The following is a 13,378-nucleotide window of genomic DNA, read 5'->3' on the forward strand; positions in this document are numbered from 1 at the left end:
TTATTTACGACTTTCAGAAGAAATCAACTATCAAGTCGATAAACTTAAATGAATACGACTAAGAAAAAGAAGGGAAAGAAAAGGCTTCAAACTATGATCCTGACTCCATGAAATTGGGGGTATGGGGAGGGTCCAGGCCACACCCTCTCCAAAGGGCTCTGTCTCTGAAACAGTCAACCATACATTTTAAGTGTGATTGAGAAAACTAATTTTCATTACTGAAAGAACCCAATTTTATCTTATTTTGTAGCTCTGGGCATACATCCCAAAACTATATATATGTATATGCCTGACTCTCATGCTATCATTGGGTCCTGATCCCAGCCACTCTTTATGTGATACACATATGGTCAAAGATAGCTAACATTGCCGGGTGGTGGTGGCGCACGCCTTTAATCCCAGCACTTGGGAGGCAGAGGCAGGCAGATCTCTGTGAGTTCGAGACCAACCTGGTCTACAAGAGCAAGTTCCAGGACAGGCTCCAAAACCACAGAGAAACCCTGTCTCGAAAAACCAAAAAAAAAAGATAGCTAACATTGAAAGCTACTCATTTGTAGGAGATTTTTTTCTTTCTCTTCCTTCCTTTCCTCCTTCTTTTTTTCTTCTTCTTCAAGACAGGTCTCACTATACAACCCTGGCTGACCTCGAACTCACTCTGTAGACCAAGCTGCTTTCAAACTCACAGAGATCCGCCTACCTCTGCCTCCTGGGTGCTGGGATTAAAGGTGTGCACCACTACAGCGGCAAGAGATCTTTTAACAGGGTCTGTTTTTTGTTCTTTAAAAAAAAGACTATATTATTTTTATTGTACAATATTAATTGTATAAAATAGTGGGATTCGTTATGGCTCAACAAAGTCCCTTTCAGTGTGATCTTATCAAGTGTTTGTTTAAAAAAAAATCAACCAGAGGGACACCAAGAATCTCTCCAAAGTAACAGAACCTAAGAAGATAATAACTAAGCCAGACCTCTGCACATTTGGCAATTTTCCAGCCAATTGACAGCAAGGCAAACACCTGCTGTCCTGTCTGCCACAGTCCTCTTGTCAGGGTTGGCTGCTGTGCCCTGCACCTTTGTCCAGCTCCGCCCAGCGCTGGCTGGCTGGGGCCCCTCTTGTCTGTCCATCCACCTCGGAGTCAGCTCTACCCCTTGCTGAGATGGGGCTGCCCTGGCTATGGCTGTGGCTGAAGCGGCTAGGAATATTCCTGCAGGTGGTCGTGGAGGTGGCTGTGGGCAAGGTGCTAATGACACTGTTCCCAGAGAGAGCCAAGCGGAACATCCTGGCCATGGGTGAAAAGACCGGCATGGCCAGGAATCCCCGATTCTCCCCCAACAACTGGGTCCCGACCTTCTTCAGCATCCAGTACTTCTGGTTCGTCTTGAAGGTCCGGTGGCAGAGACTGGAGGACAGGGCTGAACTTGGGGGGCCGGCCCCTAACTGCACGGTGATCCGTCTCTCGGGACAGAAGTGCAACATTTGGGATTTCATTCAAGGTCAGCAGGCTGCTTCGGCTGGGGGCCTGGAGCAGGGGGGCCGCTGGGGTGGAGAGGTAAATTGGAAAACACCAAATTTTCTATCACTACCCAGGCTGCTCCTGTGGGGCTTCCTGTCCTCCTGCTCAGGGGCGGAATTCTCCGAGGTTTTCTTTCTCAGCTGGTATCTCTCCAGAGTTCCTATCACAAGCCGTCCACTCTGGCTTTCCAACCCCTGGATGGAGGCAGCTCCTCCTTACCTGATGAAATCCTTTTCGGGCTCTAGTCTGACATACAGTGTCGCTTCCTGCAAGAAGCCAGTCCTGACTCCCCCAGGTTACCCTTATTATACGCCAACCAGCATCTTCAACTTAAGAGCACTGAAGGTTTGCAGCTATGAATGGGTACCTAAGTTTCACCTGCCACCCTCACTAGCCTATAAATTCCACAGCAGGGACCATAGCTGCAACCCACTACAGTGCCCCATGTCTGATATGGGCACAGAGTAGCAAGAGAAGATCTCTCAGCCCTATGGCCTCTTCCCCATCTGCCATAACAGTCTGTCTGGGTTCTGGAAGCCCTAACTAGTCCCCACTGCTCCTCTCTCTGACAGAACTCTCTACTCAAGTTCCTTACTCTTTTCAGACTCCACTTGACGGCTGCTTGATCACTTCATCCTAAGTTTGCGGGGGTGGGGGTGTGTGTGGGGGGAGCGGGGTGTCCTGTGGCATCCCACATCTGCATTCAGAGTACCCCTGACCTCAGACTGGCGTTCACTGTCCTCCCTGGTCAAGCTTGGAATGTTCACCCCGATCTTTCACGAGAATTCCATTAGACCAATGTGGGGCTTTGCCCACCTGGGCTTGGCTTCTCTGTGCCGTTGCAAACACCATGAAATGATTTGGAACACCATTTTGTGTGGCCAGCCGCTTTCCTCTATGCACCAGGACCCAGCTCTCATCCCTCATCCTCTTAGATGCCACCTCAGATCTCTCTAGCGACGCGCTCTCTCCCTCCTGGATCCAGGCTTCTCTACCTGACCCTCTCCTCAAAGAACTGCCACTTCCTACCCGGTTCCCACCACCCCTGCTCCTCACCAGCAGAGCTCCTCGGGAAAGAGCTGTGCCAGACTCAGTTAACCCCCTGTTTTCTGAGACACGGGGGTAACCGAGTGCTTTTCACTGCATGTTCTTTGGAACCCAAACCCCTCGGAAAAGCTTCTCTACATAGAGACCCCTGGCCAAACCAGTATGGAAACCCCTACATCCTGTGTCAGCTCCTGTGATGCCTTGAGACAAGAGGGCATGTAGCAGGTCCGGAGAGGTTTGAGACTTAAAAGCAGATCTGTAAAACAAGCCCCCACTCCCAACACTCCTCTCTTCTTCAAGGAAAGCCTCTGCGCAGCGCAGCGGGCTGATTCCCAACACCACTCTTTGGAAAATGCTGATCTGACCACGCCCTTTTATCCCTAGAATGGGAATGGAGAGACCTAAGAGGCTGAGCTGACTGAGGATCAGACCTCTTACTCCCCTTTTTCAGGGAGCAATCCCTGCCTGCGCCAGACTGTCTGCTAGACCTCAGGAGCCTAGGCAAGACCCTGCTCCTAGGCTCAAGGGCTTTACGGGCTCCACAGCACAGAAGCACAGAACAAGCTAATTCAATGATCCTGTGAAATACAGGGGTCGGGGAGGGTCGGGAGGGCGGGAGGGCCAGGAGGACCTGGCTGCCTTTAGGACTTGGAAGGCTTCCTGGAGGAGGTGTGTTTAGAATATGAGAAGGAGACTGTTCAAAGTAGAAGAGGAAGTGCAGGTCTGTCTGTCCCCTTCCCCCTCCCCCACCTCCTCATTAATGATTTTAAAGTATAACATGAAAAGAATCTTAATTTAGTCAGCCAACAGTTTGCACATGAGCACTGACAATAAGGACAATGGACCAAAGCTACAGTGAAACCCTGTCTCGAGAGAAAAAAAAAAGAAAGGAAGAAAAAGAATAGGAAGAGCAGCTTTTATGCTGTGCCTGCTGTGTGCCAGACTCTGGAGGAACAGAGCAATGTCCTGGGTGTTTATGCGAGATCAGTTCCTTGAGCAATGTCCTGGGTGTTTATCCAAAGATCAGTTCCTTGACGCACTTCTCAGCTGCATCAGAGAAGAAACCATGTGAGAGGCCAAGCTAGACCACCTAGCCTTCATTTATAAAACGGAGTTGGCTTTCAGCACCTTGACCCGGTGTGCCCTGAAGTCACTGGCACTGGTAAAACAGACATGAATACCGCTGGCCTCTGCCCCGGTATGCCAGAGGGAGAAAGATGGCCCTGAGCAAGGATGCACACACACAGTATGTGTGCACTCCTGACTACCACACACACGCACAGCGTAAACTTGGGTCTGCAGTCTCTCCAAGTGCACAGAGGATGGCTTCTGGACACCTGGACCAGAGGCGCAGGCGCTGGCCCGGGAGGCATGAGCCCAGCCCAGCAGCACTCTAGAACTGTTTCCTAGTTATACAACACAGCCGACCTAACTTCGAGTCCTTACCTGACACCCTCACCATGTGGACTGTGGCCTGTGGACACCAGCAGGGCACCGGGCATGAGCACCCATCCTTCCTCTCTCTGCTGCCAGGTCAGCGGGGCACGAAGTGTAGACTTTGCCCCCCCCGCCCCCCGCCACTACTCATCACCATGACGACCACTCTCTGGATAAGTAAACAAATGAGTCTGTCCCTTTTAGGGCCTGTTGAATTTTTGCCCACTGAAAGCATATTCCAGAAGGCTAACATTTCGAGCTGGTCTGACCCGAAAGCACTTTTCTTATCTGAAGAGCAAGTCTCTAGGGTCATTACAGTTCAGTGATCAGTCACTCGACCGTGTGACTGGCCTCAGAGCCTTCCCTGCTAAGGCCAGGGCTTCCCTGTCATGTGGTAAGGAATCATCAGGCAATCAACTCTGGGACCTCCTTGGGCCGCCTAGGAAAACAGTCTGCAAGCCAAACAAGGGGGACTTTGTGTCTGCAGAAAAACCAACGTGTCTACCTCTCATCCTGAAGGCTGAAAACTTTTTTATTTAGCCCACACAAGTACAGCCTTTTTCTGAACGCCTGAGACATGTTCTCCGGGTCTCACTCTTCTATTTCTGGGTGTGCCTTCCTGCTCCCACAGTGTCTGCTTCCTGCTCCCACAGTGACTGCTTCCTGCTCCCACAGTGACTGCTTCCTGCTCCCACAGTGTCTGCTTCCTGCTCCCACAGTGACTGCTTCCTGCTCCCACAGTGTCTGCTTCCTGCTCCCACAGTGACTGCTTCCTGCTCCCACAGTGTCTGCTTCCTGCTCCCACAGTGACTGCTTCCTGCTCCCACAGTGTCTGCTTCCTGCTCCCACAGTGTCTGCTTCCTGCTCCCACAGTGACTGCTTCCTGCTCCCACAGTGTCTGCTTCCTGCTCCCACAGTGACTGCTTCCTGCTCCCACAGTGTCTGCTTCCTGCTCCCACAGTGACTGCTTCCTGCTCCCACAGTGTCTGCTTCCTGCTCCCACAGTGACTGCTTCCTGCTCCCACAGTGTCTGCTTCCTGCTCCCACAGTGTCTGCTGTCACCTTCTGCCCCAGAGGGGGCAAGATCACTGACCAGGAAAGGCAGGATCTGCTACGCTCCTGGCTGAGAACGTTTTGGTCTGGAGGGGATGGGAGACACATGCAGAAGCCCACTGAGCTATGGGGCTGCAAGATGAGCATGGGGGCATGTTTTCACCCTTCCAGTGTCCTTGGCTTAGGAGAGAATGGGATTAAATAACAGCGTCCCAGGTGATGAGAGAGACCACAAAAAGCATGAGGAATCTGTTCAGTGAATTTAGCAGCATCAGCCTCGTTTCTGAAGATTTCATTTTGCAGCAGGTCCCACCCCTGTTCCCTTTGAGATGCACTCTACTCTGTTTCACTACCCGAGAGCTCAAGGAGTAGATACAATGGTGTACATTTGCTGAGGGTCTAGTTTGTACCACGTACCGTATTACGGCCTTAGCAGCATTAGTTTACCTAATCTTCATAATGATGCTGTAAAGTGTGTATTCTTTTTTTTATTATTTTTTATTTTTTTTGGATTTTTTGAGACAGGGTTTCTTCGTAGCTTTTGGTTCCTGTCCTGGAACTAGCTCTTGTAGACCAGGCTGGCCTCGAACTCACAGAGATCTGCCTGCCTCTGCCTCCCGAGTGCTGGGATTAAAGGCGTGAGCCACCACCGCCTGGCCAAGTGTGTATTCTTTTAAGATTTATTTTTTTATTGTATGTGTATGTGTGAGTGCCTGTGTATCTGTATGTGTACCAGCTGTGTGCCTGGTGCCGTAGAGACCAGAAGAGGGAGTCTGATCCCTGGAACTAGAATTTCAGGCAGTTGTGAATTACCTAATGTCTTCTAATGTGAGTGGGGAGAACAGAACCTGAGCCAGGTCAGGAAGAGCTCTAAACTACTGAGCCATCGTCCCAGCTTCCTGTAGAATGTGTATTATCATGTCCATTGTGAAGGGAAACTGAGGCACTGTTCATAGAAAGAGCACTGACTTCTAATCCATTTGAGCGCCACTGCTGACCTGCTGTGTGTGGGTGCTGAAGCAAGTCCATAAATTTCAAATGCTTCGTGAAAATGAGAGAGAATTGTCAGGCCTGGTGGTGCACTTAAGGGGCAGATCTCCGTAAGTTCAAGGCCAGCCTGGTCTACATAGTGAGTTCCAGGCTAGCCAGAGCTACATAATGAGACCTTGTCTCAAAGAGCGGGGGTAACTGTTCACCTAGAATATTAACAACCACACTGCAGGGGGGATGGATATCTGCCTACTTTATAAACTGCAGTCTGAGGGAAGGGACTCTTCTGCTATTTTAATTATCAGCCAGCGTCTACAATGGTCACTGAGACCCCTAACAAAATGTCTGGTTTCAGGGGACAAAAGCCAGGCTTAGCCCCCAGTAGCCATGGTGTGCCCAGGACTCATCCCACAGGGACAGAAGGGACAGATTTGCATGCAGGAGGGAAGATGCTACATGCAGAAAGAAAATTGTGCAGGTTGTAGCTCCCGATGGCTCCTTCTGTTGCAGGCAACCGGCCGCTGGTGTTGAATTTTGGCAGCTGCACCTGACCTTCGTTTCTTTTCAAATTTGACCAATTCAAGAGACTTGCAGACGACTTTGCCTCCACAGCAGATTTCCTCATCATTTACATTGAAGAAGCTCATGCGACAGGTACAGAGACTCTGCCTCTTCTCCTCCCACCCCTCTCTCTCCCATCCTCTGAGCCCACCTTATAGTTGGCGGGGGAGGGGGATGAGGAGGGAGGATCAGAGAAGCCCTGCACTGGCTCTCGCACCACTTCTCCCCCGCCCCACACAGTCTGCTTTTAATCAGGGTACACAGAGCAGAAGTCTGAAGAGGAACATAGACAAGGGTGGCGGGGAGGGGGGTGTTCCAGGGAGGGCAACTGGTTTGAACTCATTTACAAGGAATTGAGACCTGCTGTGTCACAAATGAACATGGCTGCCCTATAGCTATTATTCAGGATATAGCCTAAGATCAAAGAGACATGCCTGTCTGAATCGTAGCTCACAAAACTTTAGGGAGGCCCCATGCTCCTAGGGGCCCTGCTATGGTGGACACCTTCACAGATCTGAGTTGAGATCTAGGAGATGACTCTGCCTCTGGAGTGAGGACCACACTCAGAGGAGCACTGCTATAGCACAGCTCTTACCCGAGGAAGCTTCTGCTCTCGTTCAAATCTGGGGGATAACTAAAATATCATGGGCTAGTTAAAGGCGTGGGTATGCGCATGCTCTTCTCTGCAGTTTTATGTGTGTGTAAACTTCTTCATAATAGAATTTTTAAAGAACAGCTTAGGCAGCAGGAGCTCAAACACAAGGCACAGTGAAAATCTAGGCAGGAGATGACAAGGGCAGGTTTGAATATCGGAAAGAACAGCATTGTGAGAAAGCTAGGGGAGGGAGGTTGTCTAGATTCCACAGTAGTGGGGTTCGTTGTTGTTATTGTTGTTGGTTTTCCCACACAGGGTTTTGCTGTGTAGCCCTGACTGTCCTGGAACTTGCTCCATAGACCAGGGTGGCCTCGAACTCACAGACATCCTGCCTCTGCCTCCCAGTGCTGGGATAAAGGCGTGTACCACCACTGCTCAGTCACTCAGTCAGGGTAGTAGCTCTTAAACTGTCTTGTACATTAGAATCACAGAGAAGACTGTGAAAACACACACTTCAGAAACCGTTCCTCTGTGGCCTAGGGCAGGACTGGGAATTCCGGTGACTAACAACCTCCCAGGGGGCCATACACCTAGATAACCACTGCTCTGACCTTTGCCTTTAAATGCAGTTGAGGCACCAGCAACCTTGAGGGCTACACTCCCCCCACCCTTCCTCTAACAGAGCCCCCGCATAGCTCAAATGTAGGCTAACAATCAAGAAACACTTTGCCCAACCATGTCTCATTGAAGACGCAAGGTCTGTCAGTCAGCATCCCAGGTAGCGCGTGAATCCTGGTAACCCCTGTGTGGCCTTGCATTTCAACTCTGACAGGAGACTTGACTGGTCTGCTATGTTAAAAGTGGGTGGGACTGAGACCACGGTCACTGTGTGTCACATCCACGGGGCTGCAGCCTAACCTTCCTCTTGCAGATGGCTGGGCTTTTAAGAACAATGTGGACATCAGGCAGCACCGGAGCCTCCAGGACCGCCTGCGGGCGGCACACCTGCTGCTGGACAGGAGTCCCCAGTGTCCTGTGGTGGTGGACACAATGCAGAACCAGAGCAGTCAGCTCTACGCAGCTCTACCAGAGAGGCTCTACGTGGTACAGGAGGGCAGGATCTGCTACAAGGTGACCTGGGCTCAGAGGTCCAGGGAAGGGTAAGGGGTTGGTGTCCCAGGGGCAGACGAGGATGTCAGCCCAGGGAGAGCCATATCCCATTGCTTCTCACCATGTGACCTGGGAAGATCCTTTCACCTCAAAGCCTTCCTGTCTTCTCTGTTGCAAAATGAGATTGGTCTCCACCCAATGCAGTGTGAAACGTGTCCCTGAACGTGCCAGTATCTGAGCAGAACTGCAACCTCCCACCTCAGCATCCAGAGTCTGCCTTAGTCCTTATCTCTTCTTCTTGTTTAGTATTTATTATTTATTTTATTATTATTTATTTATTTTATTATTTGTTATTTGAGACAAGATTTCTCTACAGTGCTCTGGCTATCCTGGAACTCACTCTTTAGCCCAGGCTGGCCTTGAACTCACAGAGATCCACCTGCCTCTGCCTCCTGAATGCTGGGATTAAAGGTGTGCACACCATGCCCAGTCTTTATTTTTAATTTTTTAAATTACATTTTTTTATTTATCTTCCATGTGTGAAGGACGGCACCTGCATGCCACCGTGAGTGTGGAGGGTCAGAGTGTAACCTGTAGGGTCGGTTTCTTCTTTCACCAGATGAGTCTTGACAGTCAAACTCAGGTCATCCAACTTGGCAGCAGGCACATTTACCCACTGAGCCATCCCAGTGGCCTTTGGCTTTAAGATGAGTGGGAAAATGTTTCTATTTTATACATGGTGCTCAGAGAAGGGATAACTTGCCCAAGGTCACCAGGCAAGCAGAAGAGGAAGGCTCTGGAGCTGTCACTGCTGAGGACCTGGTGACTAGAAGCTAGAAATGAAGTAGGAAGATGACTTGGAAACCGAGTCAAGCCAGTCTCCTAGCAACGGTTTCCCAGCCACAGTTTCCCCCTTAAGGTCTCTGTCTGGCTGGGGTAAGAGGGTAATCATAGCTGTGACCCATCAGGCACAATTGGCCTACCCAGAAGGTAAAAGCTAAAATGTGTAGTTCTGAGGGGATTTCAAACCCTGAGAACAGACTAGGAATGCCTAGTCGCATAGATGACAAGCTGCCTCTACAGTCTGCTGGTAAAACAAAGAACAGTCTACAGATGGAGCCCCAGGGTGCAAGGGTCACAGTAGAAGGCTCATCTTCCCTTCTCCCTGAAACCTCATCTTCTGATGCCATTATTAAGGCAAACTGGGCTCCGAGTCCCTATCCTGCTGGGCAGGTACAAGAAATACAGAATGCACTTAAAATGACCCGTGACTTACGTCAAAGGGATCCGTAGTCTAAAGGCTAAGAAAGATCCAAACAAGAGCAGTGGCGATAGAAAGATGGGTCAGCCATTAAAGAGCTTGCCACACAAGCACAGGGCCTTGAATTTGGTACCAAGATCCCATGTGAAAAAGCTGAGCCCATCAGAGGTTAAGAGCATCGCCTGCTCTTCCTAAAGGTCCTGAGTTCAATTCCCAGCAACCACATGGTGGCTCACAACCATCTGTAATGAGGTCTGGTGCCCTCTTCTGGCCTGCAGACATACACACAGACAGAATATTGTATACATAATAAATAAATAAATATTTAAAAAAAAAAAAAGCTGAGCCCAGTGGCATGCATTTGTAATCCCCACGTTAGGGATTGGAAACAGGCAAATGGACACTGCCCTGGACTGACAATCTCACACAGACATCGTTACTGGGTTGCCAAGACTGCAGACAGGCAGATCCCTGGGATGCTGTAGCCATGGAGTCTAACCTAATTGGTAAGTCTCAGACCAGTGAGAGACACTATCTCAAAAAACAAGGTTATAGCTGGAAAGATGGCTCAGCTGTTAAGAGCTTGTTCTGCTCTTCCAGGGCACCTGAGTTCAGTTCCCAGTTCCCACTGCAGGCAGCTCACAACCTCCGGTAACTCCAGCTCCAGGGGTTCTCACACCTTCCTTTGGACTTCTTGAGTATTTGCTCTGGAGTGCACATCCCCCTTTCTATATAGAGGATGGGAAGAGAGAGTTGGGGGGGAGAGAGAGAGAGAGAGAGAGAGAGAGAGAGAGAGAGAGAGGAGGCAGTAACGTTAAGCCGAGAACTCTAAAATCCAGAGCAGAGGTCAGTGAAGCTTTTCTGTCGATGAGTAAATATTTTACTTTATGAGCCAAGTTTCTGAATCCACAGCAATTGGATGCTGCTGTTAGAACACCGGAGCTGTTGAGGGCAACATGGAAATGAAAGAACGTGGGTGTCAGGATTGATCTGGCTCTCAGATTTCAGGTTTCCAGCTTCTGGGGGAAGCACAGGCTTTTCTGAAGATCTGGCCTGCTTGGGCCTTGAGCTGCATGAGGAGGGAAATTTGTTGAGAATATCAGAAGCAGGTGTGGGTAAGGTGTGAGGCACGTTAGGGCAAGGCATGAGGAGGGAGGAAATTAAACCTGAGAAATTCATCTTTCCCCAAAGGCCAAGAAGAGTCACAGGAAGGTTTTGAACAGAACAGACATGATCTGATCAGATCTGCACTTTAGAAAGATCACTGGTGTCTGTGGAAAGAGAACAAAGGGATTGGGGACCAAAGACAAAGTACTGCAGTTGCCCCAATCAGGATGGAGAGGACTGAGTGAGGGCGGAGGGTCTGGGGAGCCAGAGGCAGTTCTGCAGAATGGAAAGAACTCAATGTGAAGGTTGGTGTTGCAGGGTCTTATGGTTTTGTCCCCTTTTCCTAAACCTCTGTCATTTTGCCTCTGGCCTCCCTCCTAATTCCCTGCCCGGTCTTCAGGTTAAATGTTGGTGACACTCTCCACAATTTCCCTGAGCAGCATGACCTACCTCAAGGCTGCATCTGCCCTGTGTTGACAACTCCGTAGATATCATTAGCCCAGATCTCTCAGCCAAGCTGCAGACATGACATTGTAGGATGGGATCGATGACAACTGACTCGTCTCTCTTGCAGGGTAAACCTGGCCCTTGGAACTACAATCCAGAGGAAGTCCGCGCTGTCCTGGAAAAGCTTTGCACTTCATCTGGACACACGCCTCAGCTCTAGGGAACCAACAGGGTTCCCCAAGCTTGGCACTCCCCCACCCCAGTCCAGGTGTCTTTTATCTTTGACCTATGTTCCCAGCTGAACTACCAGCTCAGATTTTTCTGATCTAAACAAATAACTCCCAGGGAGGTAATGTAGGTCGCAGCAGACAACCAACACAAATCATTACAACCAAAAAATAAAGCAACACTGAGCAGTTGGCAAAAGTCAATGCTCGACTCCGTGCTTTTCCCACAGTGGAGCAGTGCAGCGCAGTGCGCAGCATCCTCGGCAACAGGGCACTGAAGCGCCACCGGCAGACTTCTGGTGTAGTGACTCTCCTAACGGTGTCAAGAGCACCAACGTGGCATCCTTGACATTCAGCCAATCCATCTGACCAAATTTGTCACTCCAAGAATCAATCATTTAAAATGCAGAACAGTTCTGTTTGTGTTTATGGGTTTTTTGTTTTTTTGTAATAAGCAGAGGATATATTTCTACTTGTTAATGAGAAAATGGGAACAAAAGACAATAGAAACCCTTTTCTGGCCAAAAGATTGAAATCAGTTGGTATCATTAGTGGTAGGTGTTTCCATGGCAACACATATCTAATTCTCCTCAGGTTCTCTGGTGCTGACCAGAAGCTTCATAACTTTCACCAAACCGAACCACAGGCACCAACTAAAGCTGCCATGCAGGCCCTGTTGAAACTCTGTCCCACTGACTCACATGCCTCTTACTGGTCCTTCGTGTCAGATGACATTGGACTGACGGGCAACCATGGGTCCACCTGTTGTGACTGCTTCTTTTCATATTTGCTTATGATGGTCACAGCGTAAAGTACACACAGCTGTGACTTGATTTTTAAAAATGTCGTAAGAGGCAACAAGCAATTAAAATCTGTCTATTTTGAGTGGTGTTGGTGTGATCTGTACATCTTCTTTTCTGACTTGTATTGGCCTGATCTATCTTTCGTGCTACCCCACATGGCATTTCATCAGCTGAACTAACATAGGCTAGAGGGGTTCCATTCTAGAGGAAGAACACTCACACGTGGCCCGTGTCAGATGTGTGTATCGTCTTGCGAGATGTTGCTGGAAGAGTATAACTGTTCATATCACAACAAAACACCTTTAAAGGTGATGAGAGAATGCATGTGGGAAACACACCAGCGTACAAACAGCTTTTCCTTGACTTTGCCTTGGGGGCTACACTTTAAACATTTTAATGTTGCCTTTATCCATTTAGGTGATGAGGCAGGATCTAGTTATAGAGTCCAGATTAACCGTGAATTCACAATCCTTGGACTCCAAGCAGGAACCGAAGGTGTGTATAACTGTGTCAAACCATTTTACGCTTACATGTACTTGGTTTATTTCATCTGAGACAGTGTCTCACTTATCTCAGGCTGGCCCCCAACTCTAAGGTAGCACAGCTACCCTCAAACTGATCCTTCTGCCCCCACCTCCAAGAGCTGGGAATAAAGGCATGTGCCACGATGCTTCGCTGCTTTACTTTCAAAAAATTTTAGGCCAGGTACGGTACTGCACACCTTGATCTTAGCACCTAGGAGGCAGAGCCATAGGCAGGTGGATCTCTGTGAGTTCAAGACCATGTTGGTCTAATAAAGAGTTCCAGGCCATCCAGGGCTATATAGCGATACTGTATCTCAAAAAGGGGGTAGGGCTAGGAAGGCCCTGTTGGTCAGAGGTTGTGGTCTCCCAAGGCCTGGCAGCTCTCTCTGAGCTCAGCAACATGGAGGACTCCCTCCCATAGGTGGAAGGTGCCCCATTCTCTACCTGATCTTATTTGGAGATCTCCCAGCCCGGATGCCTGACTTACCTTGGGTATGACCCTTGATGCAATTCATTGCAGAAGTCTTCCTCCTGCTGCCCATATGGTAATTAGCCATTGTGTCAGGAGCTTTACAATAGGTTCATGCTTCCACAGACGATAACTGAGACTTGTACCAGGAGCGTTATGATAGGAGCATGCTGTTTAATGCAAATTAGGTGATACCTCAGCCACTGTCCCCGTCCTTTAAATCTCCCCTCACT

General features: G+C 49.3%; 1 protein-coding gene across 1 annotated transcript; it reads left to right on the forward strand.

The window, feature by feature from the left end:
* Window positions 1-1,157: 1,157 nt before the first annotated feature.
* Dio1 (iodothyronine deiodinase 1) lies at window positions 1,158-11,342 on the forward strand. Its single transcript, XM_057785250.1, has 4 exons — window positions 1,158-1,494; window positions 6,552-6,695; window positions 8,129-8,328; window positions 11,250-11,342. Exons 1-4 carry the CDS (start codon window positions 1,158-1,160, stop codon window positions 11,340-11,342), a joined length of 774 nt encoding a protein of 257 aa, XP_057641233.1.
* Window positions 11,343-13,378: the final 2,036 nt, after the last annotated feature.

This window comes from Chionomys nivalis, chromosome 11, assembly GCF_950005125.1.
Source record: "Chionomys nivalis chromosome 11, mChiNiv1.1, whole genome shotgun sequence".
Lineage (NCBI taxonomy): Eukaryota > Metazoa > Chordata > Mammalia > Rodentia > Cricetidae > Chionomys > Chionomys nivalis.